This window comes from Pipra filicauda, unplaced genomic scaffold (assembly GCF_003945595.2).
Source record: "Pipra filicauda isolate LSUMZ 115617 unplaced genomic scaffold, ASM394559v2 scaffold101_size5749837_pilon, whole genome shotgun sequence".
Classification (NCBI taxonomy): domain Eukaryota; kingdom Metazoa; phylum Chordata; class Aves; order Passeriformes; family Pipridae; genus Pipra; species Pipra filicauda.
The window spans coordinates 2,544,523-2,564,499 of NW_024103452.1; the positions used below are offsets into that span (position 1 = coordinate 2,544,523).

At 38.5% G+C, this 19,977-nt stretch overlaps 1 protein-coding gene across 2 annotated transcripts in view; it reads left to right on the forward strand.

The window, feature by feature from the left end:
• The first annotated feature begins 502 nt into the window (after positions 1–502).
• LOC113992576 (guanine nucleotide-binding protein G(i) subunit alpha-1) overlaps positions 503–19,977 on the forward strand; it is a 32,773-nt gene continuing 13,298 nt past the window's right edge. For both annotated transcript variants that reach the window (XM_039388214.1, XM_027730013.2), the window contains exons 1-3: positions 503–943; positions 19,505–19,547; positions 19,626–19,767. In XM_039388214.1, the coding sequence (XP_039244148.1) occupies positions 826–943; positions 19,505–19,547; positions 19,626–19,767 (303 nt within the window). In that variant the 5' untranslated portion in view covers positions 503–825. The remainder of the gene's footprint in view (positions 944–19,504; positions 19,548–19,625; positions 19,768–19,977) is intronic.

Genomic DNA, 19,977 nt, shown 5'->3' on the forward strand with positions numbered 1-19,977 from the left:
CCGAGCAATGGAACCTCCCGCGCGCGGCGCCGTTTGAATCCGAGCCCCCAACGGCTCCCGGGCAGGTGCGCGGGGCGCGCGCGCCGTGCGCGACGTGACGTCACGCGGCAGCGGCGCCTCCAGCCCCCCGCAAGGTCCGGTCCCGTTGTGCCCCCGTTCCCAGGCCCGTTCATGTTCTGCTCCCGTTGTGCCCCCATTTCCAGCCCCATTCACGCTCTGGTCCCGCTGTGCCACCGTTTCCAGCCCCATTCACGCTTTGGTTCCGTTGTTTCCCCGTTTCCAGCCCCATTCACGCTCTGGTTCCGTTGTTCCCCACTTCCAGCCCCATTCACATCCCCATCCTGTTCCGTTCCCCTCACGCCGCCGCCCCGCGCACGCGCAGCAGCCGCGCCCGCCGCCTTTCCCGCCGTGCACGCGCTCCTTCCCCCCCTCCTCCCCTTCCCGGCGTGGGCGGTGCGCGCGCACTCGCGCGCCTCCGGCGGGGCGGGGGCGGTGCCGGTGCCGCGCGCGCAGCAGCCCCAGGGCCGGCGGCGGCAGCGGCGGCCCCCGTTCGAGGCCTCGGACCGCCCGTCCCTTCTCCCGCTGTCCCAGCTCCGCGATCCCCTGGCAGAGCCTCCCCGCGCCCATCCCCGCTGTCCTGTGAGGCGAACCCGGCGCGCGGTGCCCGCGCCGCCGCCGCCGCGCCCCAGGTGAGGGAGCGGGGAAAGAAGAAGAGCGAGCGGGGAGCAGCCGCTCCCCCGCCCTCCTCAGCGCCTCCCCGCCGCCGAGCGCCGCCGCTCCCCTGCTTCCCTTCTCGCGCCGGAGCCGAACAGCCCCTTTCCCAAGATGGGGTGCACGCTGAGCGCCGAGGACAAGGCGGCGGTGGAGAGGAGCAAGATGATCGACAGGAACCTGCGGGAGGATGGCGAGAAGGCGGCCAGGGAGGTGAAGCTGCTGCTCTTAGGTAAGGGCTGCCGTGAGGGGAGGGTCCGCCCGAGGCAGTTCCCGGCCCCCCCCCGGGGAGGGGCAGGTTCCCGCCGGGCTGGGCGGGGGGCGAGGGAGCCTCCGGACCGTGGGGTCCGTGCTCGGGTTCCCTCGGGAGTTCTGGGGGCGGCGGGGGGCACAGCAGCCCCTTGGGGCCGGTGGCCGCCTCGATTCCTCGGGGATCAGGGGCAGCTGCACGGCTGGTCTGTCCCGGGCCCTGCCTTCCGTGGGAAGGGGAGAACGCCCGAAACTCCTGACCTGGATTCTCTGTTCATCTGCTGAGAGGAAGGAAATGTTACGTCGGAGGATATTTACTCTTAAATGTTGCTTGTAGACCCGAACATACCCGAAACTGTTCCTATGAGAATAAAGTGCAGAAGGCGACAAAAGAACAAAAGGCAAAGCGCCGTTTAACTTTTCGCGTTGCTTTTTTTTTTTTTTTTTCCTTTTTGTGGAACTTGCTTGTGTTTCTGAGATCTTACCGCCTTGATGGGGGTTCTACATGTATAATATAGTGACTCTCGTTACGTGCCATCTCGGGTTCTTGAGTTTGGCTCACAAGTACTTGAAGCTCGCCTTTTTGTGTGTTTTAAGTGATATATAGCTTGTGTGTAAAAGATAAGTAAGATAAGATTACATTTAAAATTACAGGAAAAAAGGAAGTGAGGATTTTAATTAGAATACATTTGTGCAGGAACTAAAACTACTGTAGAGGTTGGGGACAGCTGAATGCTGCAAGATTTGCATTGAATCGATGTTGTAGGGAATTTTGCAGTATAGCTAAACCAGACTGAATCCTTCTAATCGAGAGTTAAAGTGGCTGTTGGGTTGCAGTTTCACCCTCAGATCTGAAGTTTCAGGCAAACTTTTTAAATGATTCCTCAATTTTTCACTCCCCTCGACACTGATTTTGCTGCATTGCTCGCCTCCTGTTTGTTCACTACAAACATTGCAGTAGACCTCTTAAATAACTTTCTGTTGCTAAATTCAAAAATGGCTCTAGAAGGGTACAAAAAACTGAGCAACTTTTATGTGTAGATGAAACGAATCTATTATGGGAAAAACAAACGGCCTAAAATGTATTTATAGATTTAAAATTTTACTGGTGAGAGAAACAAAGCTTTTCTTTCTGGTTTGTTTTCCAGGAAGTGTTAGGTTTTTGGTTGGTACAGTGCCTATTCCTGAGCACCTTTGGCATCCTCAGATTGTTGCATGGAAAGGTTCTCCTGTATGGGATCCATAACAATACTGCAGAACATAGGGGTTTTTTTAGAAAAAGGTGGCAAAGTAATGCTTTATGTGTCTTCTGGCAAGGCATTTGAAATGATTTGTCAGTGTTTTGCTGTTCTATATGGAACTTGTAGTACCTGTAGTTGAGTACTTGTAGTATTTTTCATCATATTCCTTGGATACAGATAAAGTCCATTTAAAGATGCTTTAAACTTGAGAATGGATTTTGTTGCTATTTGCAGTTGTTTAATGCTCTTATGTACAAAGCGCTATGTTACGAGCTTAAATTTTATAAATTCTCTGTTTCTAATACTGAAAAGATTTTCTGCTCGACTCTCATGAAATCTTAGGATATGGAACAAATGGTCAAATACATGTGGATTCTCCCATTGTTCTGAGCAGCGGCTTGGTTGGTTTAGTATTTCCCCGTACCTTATTAAAAAGAGGTATGAAGGCAATCAGACTGGCTTCTCTTAGGACCAGTGTTAGGATGATTGTTTAAACAAAGATTACCTGTATGTTTAGTGAACTCCGAATGAGGTTTTGTGCATACACCTATGGATGCATTTGTGTATTTCACATGGTTTGGAATGGAAGTTTTTCTGTTAGTGTTCCTTGCAACTCTATCAGATGTCTTAAATGTGGTGTGAATGCTTTATCTGATGGCAAAACTATTTAGAGTTACTTCCACTGGAGTCACTTTCTTCTCACCACTCACTTTCCCAATTGCTTGTTCAGCCCACATGTCATAGTTTATCATCTACTCGGTTGTACTCCTACATCTATTTATGGGCTTGTTCTGCTAAAAAGATACTGAAATAAAAGGAAAAGTACAAATTGTGGTCTGCTGCCAGGAAAATGCAGTATGTGAGGAGCATCTAAAATACCTTGCTTATGTAGGAAAAGGTCATGTAGCTCCAATGACCCCATAAATCTGATTTACTCCAGCATCTATAAAACCTGTATTTTTATATGGTGATTAGAGAATCCTACTGGAAGCTTGAGCTAGAATGCTCAAATGAAGGAAGATATGTTCATAAAATCTGTCTATTTCTAAACTTAAAATTTAATTTATTCCATTATATGCTTTTCCAAAGGTTTTTTCTAAAACAGGAAATTATGGGGATTTAATTATGAGAGATGTGACATTGCTGTACCTGAAACATGACTTTGTGTACATTGTGTATCACTGATCCATGTTAGATTTATATTTTGTTGTCCTGTCTCTAGGAATAAGTAGATATATGTTGAACTGGATTATCTAAGTTCTTTTGTTATATCTGTAAATTGGTCCATCCCTTTATACAATTTTGACTGCACGTCATTTGGAATAAAATACTGGATTCTAAACATTATCCATATATAACTATTTTAACCTTGTAATTCTATGCACTTCAATGTGCCATCCCAACAGCAGGAGAGTCTTTCCTTGAAGATTTCTGGGAGCCATCATTCTTAGAAGTAAATTGAATTTGAGCATATAGTTTGTAAGCCAGATGAAAAATGCTTGGTTTTACATGGGATTTTGATGATTATATCTTTTAAAATTATTAAATAAACAAGCTTATTTAATTTAATATTTTTTTCAGTCTGTGTGTTACAAAGAAATACTTAAGTTGCATGAAAACTCTACATAAAGTGTAAGTACAATGTATTATATTGGCCAACACTGAAAATTTAACATACCAAAGTATGTACTTTTTCTTAAGCACTCTAATACTTGTGTCAAGTTGACAGTTCCTAAAATTTTGTGTCCTAATTGAAGTACTGTTTTGTTTTATTGTATTTTTTTGTTATTGTTTCTTATAGATAGCTTATATACTTAGTGTGAAATTTTGGAGAAGCAGTTTATATTTTGGCTGTCTTCCAAGCAGAGAAAGCAGTAGACCCAAGTTGGTTTTCTCTTCCAGGTTTCTCATCTCAACTTTTAGTATTCAGTAAATAAAAATTCCAGTGATTGCAGAATGAATGTAATTCTACTTGTGCTGGGAGGTGGCAGTTCTGTGTGACTGATCCATGTGCTGTGTTAATACACATGTGATCCAGATCAGGTGTGGATTTGCAAGTGCATTTCTGTTGAATTAGCTAAAGCACATAACACTGAATTTATGCCAACTGCAGGAGAACAGGCAGCACCTCATTTAGCAGAAGGCCTTCTGGTATGAGGTTAGCTCATCAGGTTTTATGAGTACATTCAAATTGGCAGCATAAATTTATAGGATTAGCACTTTATCTTGTGAATTATCACATTCTTCACCTAATATAGCAAATTTAGTGTTAAGGTTCTTTTATCTTGAATGAAGAAGGCAACAGATCTGTCTTAAACGTTCTTTAGAAGTGGATCCTGGATCCAGGAGGTCACAGGCCATGTATTTGACAGCTGTAATTATGTGTCTTCTTTCTGGATAGTTATGGTTGTAGATTTAAGTTGAATGAATACCTTTATACTCATGACCAACAGAGCCAGTTTTCTGTTCCTGAACAGATCCTTGTGATTCATATTGGAACATTGGCATGTCATGTTCTTAAAGATAAGTGGCTTTTAACTTAAGACAGAATACAGCTTTTAATCTTTTCCATTGCAGTTCTTCCTGTTCCTTAAGACAATAGCTAGAACAATTCTATTTAGTTGTTGTTTTAAATCTTCACATCTTGGGCATCTTTTTCTGTCTGCTTTTCTTTTGTTATAGACCTGCATCTTTCTGTCTGCTCAGTCAAACTGACTCCTGCTGCATACTCATCTTTTCAACAGCGTGATCCTCACAGTGCTTGGCAATACCTCCCTCCCTCCAGACCTGATTGCACATTGGACTGAAAAAATACATTTATGCTGTTCGTGCCATTACTGCTCTTGCCTTTCCTCCAGAGTATTCTCTTTCTCCACACTTGCAGACAAGAAAGACTTTAGAAGTCTGAACTTATGGGAGCTCTCAAAAAAGCCTTATCCTCACAAACAAGTATTGCACATTTCAGAGATGTTGACCTCATCTTTATAAATTATACCAGCCTAGTCTAAAACATTTCTAACAAAACATTTCCTGTCATGCCTTCAGAGACAGCTATCTGCAGATATTTACAAAGTTCACCTCTTATTGAAAAGCTGTTTTGTAGTACCTAAAAGAAGTGTTTGATGTTTGAATTTGATTTTTTGCTTGTTGGTCTTGTCTGTGTTACCCCTCTGCCCCCATTTCTGCCTGTCTGCTTAGATTTAGCAGGAATTCTGAACTAAGAGCTCTCTTGCATTTTAATATGGTACAGTTGGACTCTGCAAATCAGGATTTTATTTATGTGGAGTTTTATGTCTGGCTTTGTAGTTAAGTCAGGGAAATTCTCCAGCCTTTGTACTAAATATAACAATAATTTCAAAGAACAGAAGTCAAAATTACTAGATTCTCATAGTGTGATAATCCCCCTTGTTTTTGTGAAAGGAGGCTCATGGATGTGCAGAAAGCACAGCCATTCAGTTATGGTTATGTTTGTGTAGTTGCAGTTTGGGTTCTTTTGTGCTTGTCTCTTTCTATCTGAATATTGGTGTAAAGGATCAACATATTGGTCTTTATTGTGTGTATAGACTTCACTACAATACAAATTATCTTTAGTGATTTGGGTCTTCTGTTGCATTATTATTTTATTTCTTCTTTTTGGAAGTTACTTTATAAGAGCCTTATTTATGATTGTATCACGATTTTAGTTCTTTAAGACAAAATTTATGTCAGTAGATGTTGATTTAGCAAGGGTTAAAGAGGAGCTGTACACTTTTTGCTGTGTTGTGATATCAGTAATGGTGACTTTGCTTTTTAAAATCTTCATTAAAAAGTGTAGTTGTGGATATATAAAAATTAATTTAACTTACCTTTTGCACTAAATATTAAGGCTTTTTTTTATATTTTAGAGGTTAGAAGACATCTGAAACTTAAGAAATGGTTTTCCTCTAAGTTTTTTTTCAAAAACAATGTAATGCTTCTTTCTATTTTTTCCCCCTCCTGAAGTGGAGACTCTGGTTAAGGTACTTTTTGGTAAGCTGTCCACTCCCAGCATTGGGGCTTCAAGACCACACATAAATTCTGTAATACACTATGACATAATTACTGTCTTCTGTTTTTTTTCTGGCAGTACAGTTTATTGTATCATCGTGGTGCTGATATGACAGTTTATTGTTCTGTAGATAATATTACCAAAATTCACCTAACCTCCTTTTGTGGAGTTATTTTTAACTCACATCAAAACTACAGTTTACAGTATAGCTCCCTGCATAGTTATGTTGGCACAACTTGAACTCAGGGCTTTGTGCTGTAGTTGGGTTGTAATGATTTATATAATCATATTGTCAAAGTGGATTGTTCTTTTGCTGCCACGTTTTACCCTTTAGATGTTTTGGTCCTCTGAGAAGGAGAATTGAACAGTTGGCACATCCTAAAGTCTGGCTAAATAATTTGAAACCAAACCATGTGTCTGGCTTAGAGGGCATGAAATTCTGAAATCAGTTTTGTTGTCTGGCTTGATGATTGTCTGCAGTGTTTCCTGTAACATGCTGTCTGGCAAATGTCGTGGTACAAAATTGGAAGTAGAAAAGATGTATTTAAGGTGTTCTGTTAAGTGTGAAGGTGGGGGTTTTTTGTTTGGTTGGTTTTGGGTTTTTTTGTTTGTTTGTTTTTGTTTTTTTTCCTTTTTGTTTGCTTGTTTTGGTTTTTTGTGGTTTTTTTGTTTTGTTTTTGTTTTTTGTTTGTTTTTGTTTTTTTTTGTTGTTGGTTGGTTTTTGGGGGTTTTTTTGCCATGGAAACACTGAAATAAAGATCTGAACTGACTGGATAATTAGCTATTAAAAGTTTTTTCCCAGGACATGTATAGAAGAACCTGTATTGATGAAAACTTGCTATTCTGAGGTTGAGTCTTAGTCATTGTCCAGCTTTTACTGAGGTCTCCTGTTCTCTTTATTCCCCTTGTTTGCTCAGTGCCCTACTGTGACTACAGGCTTTGTGTAAAGTGCACAGTTAATCTGTAAATGGGACTCAGTTGGCTTCACCTGAGAGATTTTGTAACCAAAAAGTATTGAAGTTCGTAAGGTATATAGATAGTAGTTGAAAAAATCAGAACTGTGAACTTCTGAGAGCAAGAAGTTTTGAGTGCACTGTTAAGAAAAATGCAGGTTTTGAAGTGGCTCAAGTTAGTGACATTTCTGAGTGGAAAGATAATTAAAATTTTGAAATTAGACTATTAAGACAAAAATAAACTGTATTTGGTGAGACACTTTTGTGTGCCAGGAATGTATGCTTCTGCAGTAAGAGATTTGAACTCTTTTCTTAGTGCTAAACATATTTTGTTCTCCATTAAGTAGGCACAGAAAAGACAGAATAAGATTTCTTAATCAGGGTGGGAACTGAAGGAGTGATTTTGTAGGCTGATTACCCATGTTTGTGACTGCTCGTAATCCTTTCACTGTATAGCTCTAAGTATAAGAGCTGGGGACTTGGAAGATGTTTTGCATCATCATGGCTTTGCCCTTGGATATCTCAGAGCTGTGGAGCCAACTTCAAAATCTCTGGAATTATCTAGAGCTTGAATATGTAACAGAAGGTGAAGTATCACCTATCACTCTATGCTGTCCCAGCAAAATGGCCTAAAAATCACCTAGTGTCACAGATACTCATATGCACCAAACCTTGATTTGAAAGTATGTTATCTGTTCAGGTCAAATTTTGACTTTCCTTTTGGTTATAAATTGCTGGTTAACCCTTTCCTTGAAACATATTTTTGTGTTATTTTTAAAAATTTCTCTTGGTATAGTTCTTTCAGGATCTCAACTGGTGGGGTTAATTGACATAAAGCATTTAAGAACCAATTCTTTAAATAAGAGGCTTGTTAAATATGTGATAAGCAAGTAAATTGCTTTCTTGGCTTTGATAACTGAAGCTTTGAATAAGACCATTTCTGGTATGTTTTGGTAACAACTTGATTTATCAACTTGCCGTGTTGACTTATAGATGTATGCTTATTTGGGTACTCTATATTTAGAGATATGTGTAAACTTCAATATTATAAGTACCTAGATAAATTGATATTGAAATTAGAAAATTTCACTTCTTGTGAAGCTACTTAAAGGAATCAACACCATTTGAATATGCTGTGCTTCAACTTATGAAATTAACTCTACCTCATTACTTTTTCATATGTGCTTTTTAGAAATGTAGCGTTGAATTTGAAGTGAGTAATATACTTAACAAAGGTATCTGATTAAATCTTTAGTGAAATATAACAGTATCTAGGCAACCAGAATGGACAGGAAGTCTTTACAATCATTGCTCTAAGCAGATTGCTTTTATAGAAGAAAACAATGTACTGGAATGAAAATTCCTGTTGAAAATGTGAATCAGGTTTATAATTCTTAATATTGTCTAGAATTTAATATGATCTGTTTCTTGAAATGAAAATACTGTTGGAATCAAATGGCCACCTGTAATCCCATCTTCCTTTTGCAAAGTTGATAAAATATTTTTTTGCATACCAACTCTATGTTGTTTTTTGCATGGATGAAGCTGTTGAAGTTGTTAGGCTTGTAATACGAGTTGTTATCAATCATGGACATAAGGATGTTCTGAATCTCTGGGTCTTTTTTAGTAGTTTCCAGTAAAACTCAAGAGGTTCTTGCCTACTTTCTAAATCTGAATTGGAATGCTGGAAATATGCAGTGGATGTTGTCTAATGAGCAGTAGAGCTATTCTAGAAACTCTGGATTGCTGAAAAGGAGAGTGCTCCTGCAGCATGCAGCTGAATGATTTTGCCCTCTCCTTGTCACTTTTAAATGCTTGATTCTTTTTTTTACTGGTTCAGTAGTCAAGCTGGCTGTCCTGTGTGGACTTAGTTTGCTGCCAGAGTGGTCAATTCAGCTGGTATTTCATAATGGTCTGATGAGGACCTGACTAAAAGCGTGATGAGGAGTGGAGATACCATATGCAATTGGAGTACTGGAAATGCATAGCAGGAGATGGAGTGGAAAATGAGTGCAGAATAGGATGCTTCCAATTTCTGCATATGTGTGTCACAGTTCACTGTAGAATTGGCTTAGGAATAATGTGAAATTGTGTTCCTCTGCAAGGTCCAGTTGGTAGAAATCTCAAACTTTCTTCAAAACCCACTTTTTTACAACTTTGTTGCTGCAATAGGAGATAGTGCCAGTCTGCCTTAAGGAGTGTACTGATTGGAAGTTAGAGGTAGGAGTTTGTTTTCATTCCAAATCCAGGGAGCCTCAGACCTGTGTTTTCTCATGTTCTTCTATTTTATAGATTGTAGGCTTGACTAGGAAGAATCCTCTTCTGCTTAGCACTTGGTGCAGAATGCAAGATGATAATGGGCAAGAAGTGCAACTGCCAGCTCAGTGTGCAAACAGTAGAGAGGAAAATGGAGACAACAGTAAAGTTATACTAACGTTATAAGTAGAATACAGTGTAAACATTGTATTGGAATGCAGTTTTAAAACTTGCTATGACTGGAGTAACGGGTCTTGCAATAAAAATTGGGAGTAAACCAGACGGTTGTCTTGAATATTTGTAGATTTTATTTATTAAATGTTTTTTGAATACTTGTTGATTTCAGACCTACCATTGATGTTCTATACAACGGTGGAATGAAAATAAGCTGCTGAGTCTCATTGAAGTGCTGTCTGTATTCTTGATTCATTAAATATTTCTTGAAGCATTTTGAAAGTGGATTTCTCAGCTGTATGCAGATTAAGTTACTGATCCTTAATAAATCTGATAAACTCTTAGCAAAACTGTTTTATACTTTCTGAAGCATATAATACTTAAGCATAAAGCCCTTAGACAGTGACAGGGATTCCTTCTGATATGCTTTAGTGCCTCAGTGTTTGCTAGCAAAGGCTGTCATCTAATTCCTGGATGAGAGACTATTTAGGTTATTTTCTCTGTCTACTGTTCTGGAACATGGGAGCTTTTGAGGTTAGGTTGTATCAGGCTTTGAGACCTTGTTTGAGGCCTAACAGACTGCTGTTTATGTATATATGTGTTTATGTCTTATTCCTTGCTTCTGGGATTATTGTGTGCAACTGCGTGTTGGAAGGGGTTGGAATTTTTACATGCTTCATAGTTTTCTCAGTTTAATATGAGACTGGTTAAATACAAATTTAAACTACAACAACCAAAAAAGGCCAGTTTGGTTTTTTTTTTAAGTATTGTTAACCACCAATAATATGCTGCTTGAGAATAGTTTTGTGTGCAAAATGCATGTGCATGTAACAAAAGAATATGGTTGCCTGTACACATGAATTTTCTTTCTTGCTTCAAATACAAATAGTTCTGAAAATATTTGTATTTGAAAAAGGTTGTTCTAGCTATCTAAGATCTTTTTACATTTTAATCTCTGTCACTTTAAATACATACAGTTTTTTGGTGGAGTTGGAGACATTGGAGAGAATTTAGGTCAGCTATCAATGTGCTTATTCTTATTTTTATGGATCTTAGTCCTTGAGCTACAAAATGAAAAAAACTGTTAAGTGTGGATGAATACTGAAAATTTATGTGAAATTTATTGCTCTGTTTCTACAATAATGGGACAATTTTTAGTGTAATTGCACTTGTCCTGGTATAAACTTTGACAGTACCCATTTATCGCATATTCAAATAATGCCTTGGTGTTACGTGACAAGTGGAGCTTTGAATAAAATCAGCGGAGATTTACATGAGAGATCATTTTCCTGTTTTGATAGAAATGCACACACTGCTTTCTGATTGTCCCAGCTCTTTGTACAGTTACATAGTAATATGAGGTAGCAGGACAGTAGGTTCTGTCAAAATTGTAGATAATACAACAGTAGTGTTGTTCTGCATTGCAGGCAGAGACTGCAATGAAAATATGCTGTTAATTCCAAGTTCCTTTGTTGTGTCTCTCCACCAGAATAACCTGCATAAAGTATGCCTCTGTTGTGGTGGGGAATTTTTTATAAAGCATTTTCGATTGTGATGAATGATAGCCTGCTTAGTAAGTTCTCTCTGGTATCTCAGTCGCTGGACATGCGATCTTTGCACATCATAGTTATAGCTCACTGAACAGTAAAAGGCCATGAAGGCCAACCACACTGTCAAGAACAATGTCAGGGCACTGTGAATTTCTAGAGGTTTATTGGCTGTATACTTGGAGGTCTGGATGAGGCATGCTGTACTCTGTTGGCAGAAATCGACTCTCTTGATAAACATTGTAAGAGTAAAGGAGATGCTTCTTTCTGTTGGAGCAGTCAGCATTTCTCTTTTGGAGTGGAGACATACAATATCCACTCAAACTCATGTTCTAGAAGGTCTTGAATCATGTTCTTTCATCCCATGATCTCAAATTATGCAGTGATTGTTTCTGAGCATACTAGTATGTATGGAAGAAGAGAACCGCTTTAATTTTTTTAAGTAAAAAAATTTAAATCTTATTTCAGTTTTGTAGAGGAAATAATTTATTTGCTATGTTGAAGTTCCATTTGAAACACTAATAAGGTTTTGGGCATTGAGTTTTGAGGAGATTCCCGAGTCTTTTAGAGTATAGTAGTGTGGATGCTGGCCTTTAATACATTTAAGTAGTCAACTGCTAATCTTATCAAACTGTTGTCAATATTGACATGTTAGATAAACCTGGACCCACAAATGTTTAGCTGCTGGTGGTGTCACACACAGTTGTCAGGCAGCAAACATGATTGCAAACTAGTTTTTACCTCTAAATGTGCATTAGTTCCCATATTTATTTTGTGGCATAAGTAAGAGTTTTATTTCCAAACCTTCGAGTCTCAGCTTGTCACGGACCTGCTGGGTTTGGCACTTCACACAAAGGAAGCTACGCCTATATCTTAATTGAAATAAAAAGTACAATGGCACTGTCCCTGGGAAAGGCAGTGACACTGGTGTTTGAGAGATCTCTTGTACATTCTGAACAGATACATCTTTTAAAGTAGCTTCAATTCCAAGGTACCACATTTCCTTTTGAATGTTTTTCAAAGTTTCTGAAATATGACACTTCGTATTGTACTGCTGCTCTCTTTTAGAGTGAGACAATGAGTGTACAACAGGGTTATGGTATAAGTGATGCACATACTAGTGATGCAACAGCTAGTAACTTGAAACGACTGAGGAGTATAGGAACAGTTTTGAAGAGCTAGATAGAATTTGTATTCAAAAACTGCATGCATTTAATTTTGTGTAGTACATGAAATTGCACATAACAATTTATGGTAAGATGTCTGCTTATCACATGATTAAATCCTAAACAAAAAGAGCGTTTCATAAACCTTTTGTCATCAAAAGATACTATGGACTAATTGAAAATTTCAGGTAGCTCAAAACTCAGTTCATACTTTTAAAGATAAAAAGGTTGTTGCCTAAAAGACTGAGGAGAAAAAACCATCAGGCTAATTTAGGTAGGAGATAAGAAGAGCAGAGCTTTAATGAGCCCTTGGCCTACAGGAATGCAAACCCACACGCATGCACTCAGACACAGATTCTATGATTTTATAATCATGTCCTTCCAATCCCCGTTCGACCAACCCCCGGTTCTGCCCTGTTCTGCCCCCCGGCACACCCCCTCAGGAACTGAGTCTGGGGGAGTTTGGGACCCCTCTTTCATCATCTTCGTCCTCCTCTCAGTACGTTGAGTCCTTGGAGACCCTCCAGAGTTCCAGGCTTGAAGGTCACTTTTGTCTATGTTTACATCTTTTGGTGCAGGCCTTAAGGTGTTTTTCTGCAACTCCACCTTGAAAAGAAGACTAAACAGCTAATGGAATTGTGAGGGATTGATGTAGGACGGGTTTGGTATGTGCAGCCATTAAGCTACTGCCGTTACTTTTACTGGAAAATACTGGTAAGGGATATAATACAGTGAGACAGTAAAAGAATGCATGTTAATTGTGCTGGTAGAGACTTCATTGTGGAAATGATACCTGAGTTGTGTGCTGCTGTAGTTACTTCTACTGGAAATACTGATACATTAAAATCTACATCCACTACATATCTACTTCTAAAATCTATAAAAATTAAAAAATCAAAAAACTCTGAGGCATCAAGGTGAATAGAAGTTACCTTAAGGTTTGCAAGATGGAGTCTCTCTCATTTCATCTTTAGCTTTATTTTTTAGAATTCATTGAGTTCCAGAGGTTATACTGAATATAAAACCATAATTTCTCCTTGCTGTTTCAATGCTAAACTAATCAATACTGTCTTTATCACTTGCTTATCTGTTTGCTATAGTAACAGCCTAGATAATTAAGAAACTCAGAGCAGTCTTTTAGATGTGTAGATCTCAATAAACACATAAAATGCTACCATGAGTTAGTGCATGATTGCTTCTTGAGGTAGTGTTTTAACAGTTTGCTTAAATGATGTCTTATATATAATATATTGACTATTTTATTGTGTACTATTGGTTTAAAACATCTATCTAGAAGCAACACTAAAGACCTAGAAAAGAAATAATTAGTTGTAATCAATTATTGATTTGTTAGGGAATATACAAAAGTGACAGTGTCTTATTAGTGTAAATGGTGCTGCTTCTGTAGGACTAAGCCAGCATGCAGCTATTGAAACCTTGGGAACTATCTCGGATCTTTTATGTGAGTCAGTCTATAGTTTTAGAATATGTCACTTCTCTGGTTTGAACCAGTGCTGTAATCTGGGATTCACACTCTATTACTGCATGGCTACGTTACTGAAATATTTTCTTCCACATACTATTCATACAGATTCTCAACTTGCTCAAAGTTTCCTGACACATTCAAATTCCAGCAGCTATGGAAATTCCAAGACTAATGCCACCTTAGAAGTAATGAATACTGTCCAATTTTGGTTGATTATATGAAAACAGCAGGGAAGGGGGAAAAGGAACATAAACTGCTAGGGTCAGCAGCTGCCCCAGCATTAGAAGAATACAGGGTGGTGGTAGATAAGTGTGGGTGGCTTCAAAAAGGGGGATTGGGAACACAGGGCAAAATAAAAAAATTCAGGGAGATAGAGGAGTGTGGGTGCTGGTGTCAGAAAATGTTTCATTTAGTGTCAGTCTGGTGTATGTTGTATCAACAAGTTTCCACTGTGGGTTTCCTGTCCCAGCAATTGATGTGTTTTGGATATAGTAACGCTGATCAGCAGCTTGCATTCTAATTTAGATCTCATGTCTGGTAATGTGTCATGAGGTGATAAATTTAAGAGATTATACTTCCACATGATCTTCCAAGCTACAAAGCAGTGTGCTTTTGTAAGAGATTACTGACCCCATATCAGAAAGAGTAGAAATCAATGGACATTTAGCTTGTCTGTGACCAGTGGCAGTGAGGAACAGGCATCATTCAGCTTGTGCCTACTACTATGAAACTCCAGTGTCTGACAGAATTGGATAGGAGAGTTGTGGGGAGAGAACTTCACAGGAGGTGAATCCAAAAATTTACGAGTCAGTCTGTTTTATTTTAAATTTTGCATGTGTCTGTACTTAAGTTAGTCTGGTCTAAGTGTCCTGTTCTACAAGCTGAAAAGCTGGCAAGCATCTGTAGAAAGTTTTGTATTAATTAGTCTTGTCCATACTTGATCTCTCTTCTGACAACATACAGGGCTGTTCTACTTGTTTGTGAGTTCTGTTTCTTTGTCTGACTTAGTCAGTAGTTCAAAGCCAACCCATTTTTTCTCCAGTTCTAATCTTTTTTTCTCAAAAAAAATTAAATCTATAGGGTTTTTACTGTGTTAGTGTTACAAGAAGTATATTTATACTATTAGAAACTGTTGTACTTGACAAATGGTTTCCTCCAAAGAGGGATACTGTGAACTTGAAGTTTCCTTTGTTTTTACTTTGGTATTTGACTGTTTCCTTCAGTAACCAATTAGCAAATGTGTCACACGTTAGAGATGTTACTATTAAGATCTCAGCACTTACAAGCAGCAGTTTCTGTGCCTGAGTGCATAAAACATTTGTTCTAGAAATTTGTAGTTCTGGAATGCTTGCTATGTAGGCAGTGCGTGGGATAATAAATCATGAGACACTCTGAGTAGTTTAAAGTACCATTTTTGCTGATCTGTTAATTTTAATCAAATTATTAAATACTTAATTCTTTTTAAACACAGATTTGCTCCATTTGAAAAGTAAAAGAATATTCAATCTGTCTAAGATGGTATTTGCTACAATTTCGTAGTAATGAGTCATAGGGTGATAAAATCATTTAGGTTGGAAAAGAACCTTCAGATCTAGTCCAACCCTGTCTTTTAAGTTTTTTCTGTAATTGGACAAATCACAGCTTGGAGAATCAAATACTGCTTTAGCTGTTCCTTAAATTTATTTGAGCTTTGCTAGTTTTGCTTGGTTCCTTCAGAGGGCTATATGCAAGGCAGATCTGTTAAATGGTTTTTTGATTGGGTTTTTTGAACATGAAGATGCTTTGATTTTTCTATTTCCAAAGCTGAAAATTGGCTTTGAAAGAAAAGTTCTAATACAAACTTAATCCCTCTTTATTCAGATTCCCTGAGCTGCGGATGGTACAGTTGGGTCAGTCACGGGCCTGGGTTTATGTGCTGGCTCTGAATTCACCAAGTGCTATCAGAGCTCAGGCTGGATCCAAAAAAAAGTAAAAGTCTACTTTGAATAGCATAGCTGTGAAATACTGACATGTGAAGGTACTAAACTTTAATGCAGAAGACCCTTCAGGTTATAGTAGGATCTATGGGGAAAACATGTAATTGTGCTGATTAACTTGGGTGTGCCTTGCTTTCACACTTTGTCAGTCTCCATAATGAAGCATAAGGATCTACCTGCTTTCTGGCAAGCAAGTGTAGTAAGAGTATTAGATTTAGTTCAGGTTATATTCTTATGAACTATGTGAACAAAAGTTTTAAAATTCTTCGCTTTAAATTAGATTTTCGTAGGATATGTTGCTTTTTTTTTTTTTTTGAGAAGCACATGAAGGACATAGTGTGCAAGAGAAAGGAAAATACTCATCAGTTATTAAACATTTTTTTATGTGTTGACCTAACAGTTAATTTAGACCATCATTTAAAACTAAGCAAACGAAAAATGCCCACTATTCTTTTAAATTCAGAACTGATGTGCTGCCCTTCTTCTAGTCTGAGCAGAACTGTCATGTCTTTTTATTAATGTTTTTGTTATACATAAATAGTAGCAGAGCCTGTAAGACTGTTCAAATTATTGACAGTAGTGATGCTGAAATCAAGTATCACACTTAACTAGCAAGCAATAAATAACATCCCTTACTAGATGATTGAGGAATATACAGTCAAGTCAGCCTAAATTTGGGTAGGATTTGGTTGCGACAATACAGTCAGCTCTGACATTTTATATGCAGCTGTCACATGTAATATTTAATACTGCTTGCTCCTGTCTAAAGCTTTCTAAAACAGGGTTAGTTCTCATTTTGCTTTATGGACAGTTTATGTACGCTGAGATAAAGGAGGATATGTTAAAAGTGCATCTGTCAGAAAACCTGGCAGAAGTCTGCATTCAGGAGTGTGAAAATAATGAACTTCCTTTCACTATGGGACACTGAGTAAGGTGTAATTTTCCTATATACTTTGCAAAGATTATTAGGAAAGCTGCAAGCATTTCAGTGTGCAAATAAAGGAAAAACCCAAACCAAACACGATCGTTTCTATTTTCCGTTAAATAATGTAGGGGAATGCACCTTCCAGGAACTCACTGTTGATGTTGAGTACTCGATAAAAAAATGTCTTAATTGTTCTTCATATGTATTCTGAGTGTTTGTGGTTATGTTACTGACAGGCCTTTTATGATAATTCTAGGTATTTGGTACGTGTGAACTCTAACACTCGTATCTGACTCAGAAAAAATGGACTAGAAAATGTGAGATAAAAATAATTTCATTTTTATACTGTAACTAACCCTGGCACTGACCTGCTTGGTTAGTCAAATGTGACAAATTTTTAACAGAAAGAGCACTTTACGAGGTTATATAAATTTTATGCTGTAGTATATTTCTTAATATCTCCAAAATTGCTGTTGAATGCAGGGGAATATACTGTTCAAATTATTTGAATAAAAATAATACTGCAAAGGAAATTATAGTAATTTTGTTAATAAAGCTAATCTTTAAACTTTTGTCACTCATTTGTGCATCAGTGCATGATTAGCTATTTTGAGATTGGGTGTTAATTTGATTTATAAGTGCTTCAGATGTCTAAATAACAAATGACTTTTTTATTGGTGCCTCTGATTTCTGTTTATATCAGTGTATTTCCATGGCAGCTCAGAGTCTGAGAACTATTGCTGCTCTATAAAGAAACTTGCAGATTTATAAAAAAGTTTTTTTGCTTGGACATTAGATAACGATGGCATTAGGCAATCTTAGATGGATGTGACAGACCTTCTCTATTCCTCAGCTACTCAACTCTGAGCTCACCAGCTCCTCGTGATGCCAGTGCTCATTCTGCAATGCTGGAAGAAGGGAAGTGTAGCCACATCAGTAGCAGTGCTGGGGGGGAGGCGGGACAACTTTTGGCAGTCTTAAATTGGCCTGAGTCTGTCCTGAATTACATATTTGGTTCAGTAGGAGGAACATCTCAAAAGCATCACTGGACAGTGTACAAGTACAGAATACTCTGTTATACTGGCATGAAATAATAGATGTTAGAAGAAACCTCTACAAGTCATCTAGTTAAGCCCTTGGCTCAAAGCCAGGCTAACGTCGAAATGGATAAGGTTGCTCAGAGCCTTGGCCAGTTGAATCTTGTAGGTCTCCAAGGCTGCCTTTCTACTTCCTCTGTGCGCAGTTGGTTCCAGTACAATCTCTTCCGTGGGAATAGGTCCCCTGCATGTCTCCCCCTTCCCCCCCTTATATCTGTGAAACTGCCTGTGCTGCAGGTTCTTGGTTGCCTCACATCTTTTTGTTGCGTATGTGTAATGAGTAACAAATTTACTTCTGCTTTAAGCTGTCTTAAGCAGGTTTTATGGAGAGGACAGCAGTTTTGTACACACATCCAACCTTCTTCCCAATCTTTCTAGGATTAAAAAACCCCTTTCCTTGTAGCTTTTCCTGAAATGCCATGTGCAGCAACCCTCTAAACAACTAAGTGACCTTCTACTGGTTTTTGTCTAGTTTATCCGTATCTCATTTACTGGCTGCTGAGGGGGAGAACTGGATACAGTACTTGATGCAGCATAATGAGTGCTGACTGCTGGGGAAGAACAACTTCTTTTGACTTGTCTGCAGTTTTGCCATTGCAGCCGTGAAAGCTGTTGGCCAGGGTCAACCCAAACACCCACACAGCTGTGTGATAACTGTCCTCTCCCTTGGGATAAATTAAAAATAGAAGGCAGGCAAGAAGACTCATGGATCAAGATAATGATGTTTTAATAGGAAAAGCCAGAGCTTGCACACACTAGCAAAGCAAAAAGAAGAATTAATTCCCTGCTTCCCACTGGGAGGCAGGTATTAGGCCACTTCCTGGAAAGTAGGGCCTTGGCATGCATAATGGTTATGTGGACAGAATTATACAATTGTTTGCGTTGGAAAAAGTCAACTGTTAACTCAGCACTGCCAAGTCCATCACTAAACCCCAAGTGCCACATCTACACAGTTTTTAAATACCTCCAGGGATGATGACTCCACCACAGCTGTAAGAGTTTCATATATCTTTAGAGAAAGAAACAGACTAAAGATACGTTGTTGAGACAGCAAAAACTACAATCCCCCCCCCCCGTCTGTAGACAGAGATACTAATTGTTTTTGTAAGCTTTGTATTTTAACATAGCATTCTCTTTTTTTTTTTTTTTTTTAATTTGTTAAGCACTAAGAATGGTATCAGGATGACTGACAAACCTTATGCCATCTGTTCTAACAAGAAGTAGGTTGGCTGTGTTGGTTTATTCATGCAAGGGTCAAAACAGGGTTATAAGGACTAGAGCTCTGAAGAGTTTTAAGATGTTCATTTGCAACGCGGAAGACCGTTAATGTGTGAAGAACTTACAAACTTTGTTTAGGTTTTGATTAAAAAGGCAACTAGAGGAATTGAGCTTCAGACCACTTTGAAGTTGAGTGTCTTATCATCTGTTAGCATTAGAAACACCAGCAGACTGTGTAAGGATTATGTTCACTTCTGTAAAAAGAAAAGACATTTTAGAATTGAATGATTTGTTCTTAAAATGGTTTGATTTTGAAACTTCCACCTTAAGATGCGTTTTTTTATTAAAAATCAATTTGTAATGTGTCCTTTTACCTATTGAAAGTTTTTATATTGGTTAGACAATTGAAATGTAGAAACTAAATGTATTTTCAAAGATTAATAAAACTCTAATGAATTTTTACACATTTATTTTTCAGGAGCTGGTGAATCAGGGAAAAGCACAATTGTCAAGCAGATGAAGTAAGTATGGTAAAATACTATGACAGAGAAATATTTCTCTTTATATGAACGGAGAATTTATTATTTTTTCTTCCGTAGGATTATCCATGAAGCTGGTTATTCAGAAGAAGAATGTAAACAGTACAAAGCTGTTGTCTACAGTAACACCATTCAGTCCATTATTGCTATCATTAGAGCAATGGGGAGGTTGAAGATAGACTTTGGTGATCCAATCAGGGCTGTGAGTATTGAAGTACACACACACACATACAGCTGAAATATCCATACTATTTCCTGAAAAAATCTTTTGATATCCAGAAATCTTCTTTATAAGATACAAAGTCTCATTGAAAACTTCACATGGCAAGGTGACCTGTGGAGCAATCAGCATTGGATTGATTCAAAACAACTGTTTGTTTTAGATACAATTTTCCAAATTCTGTCTAAATTT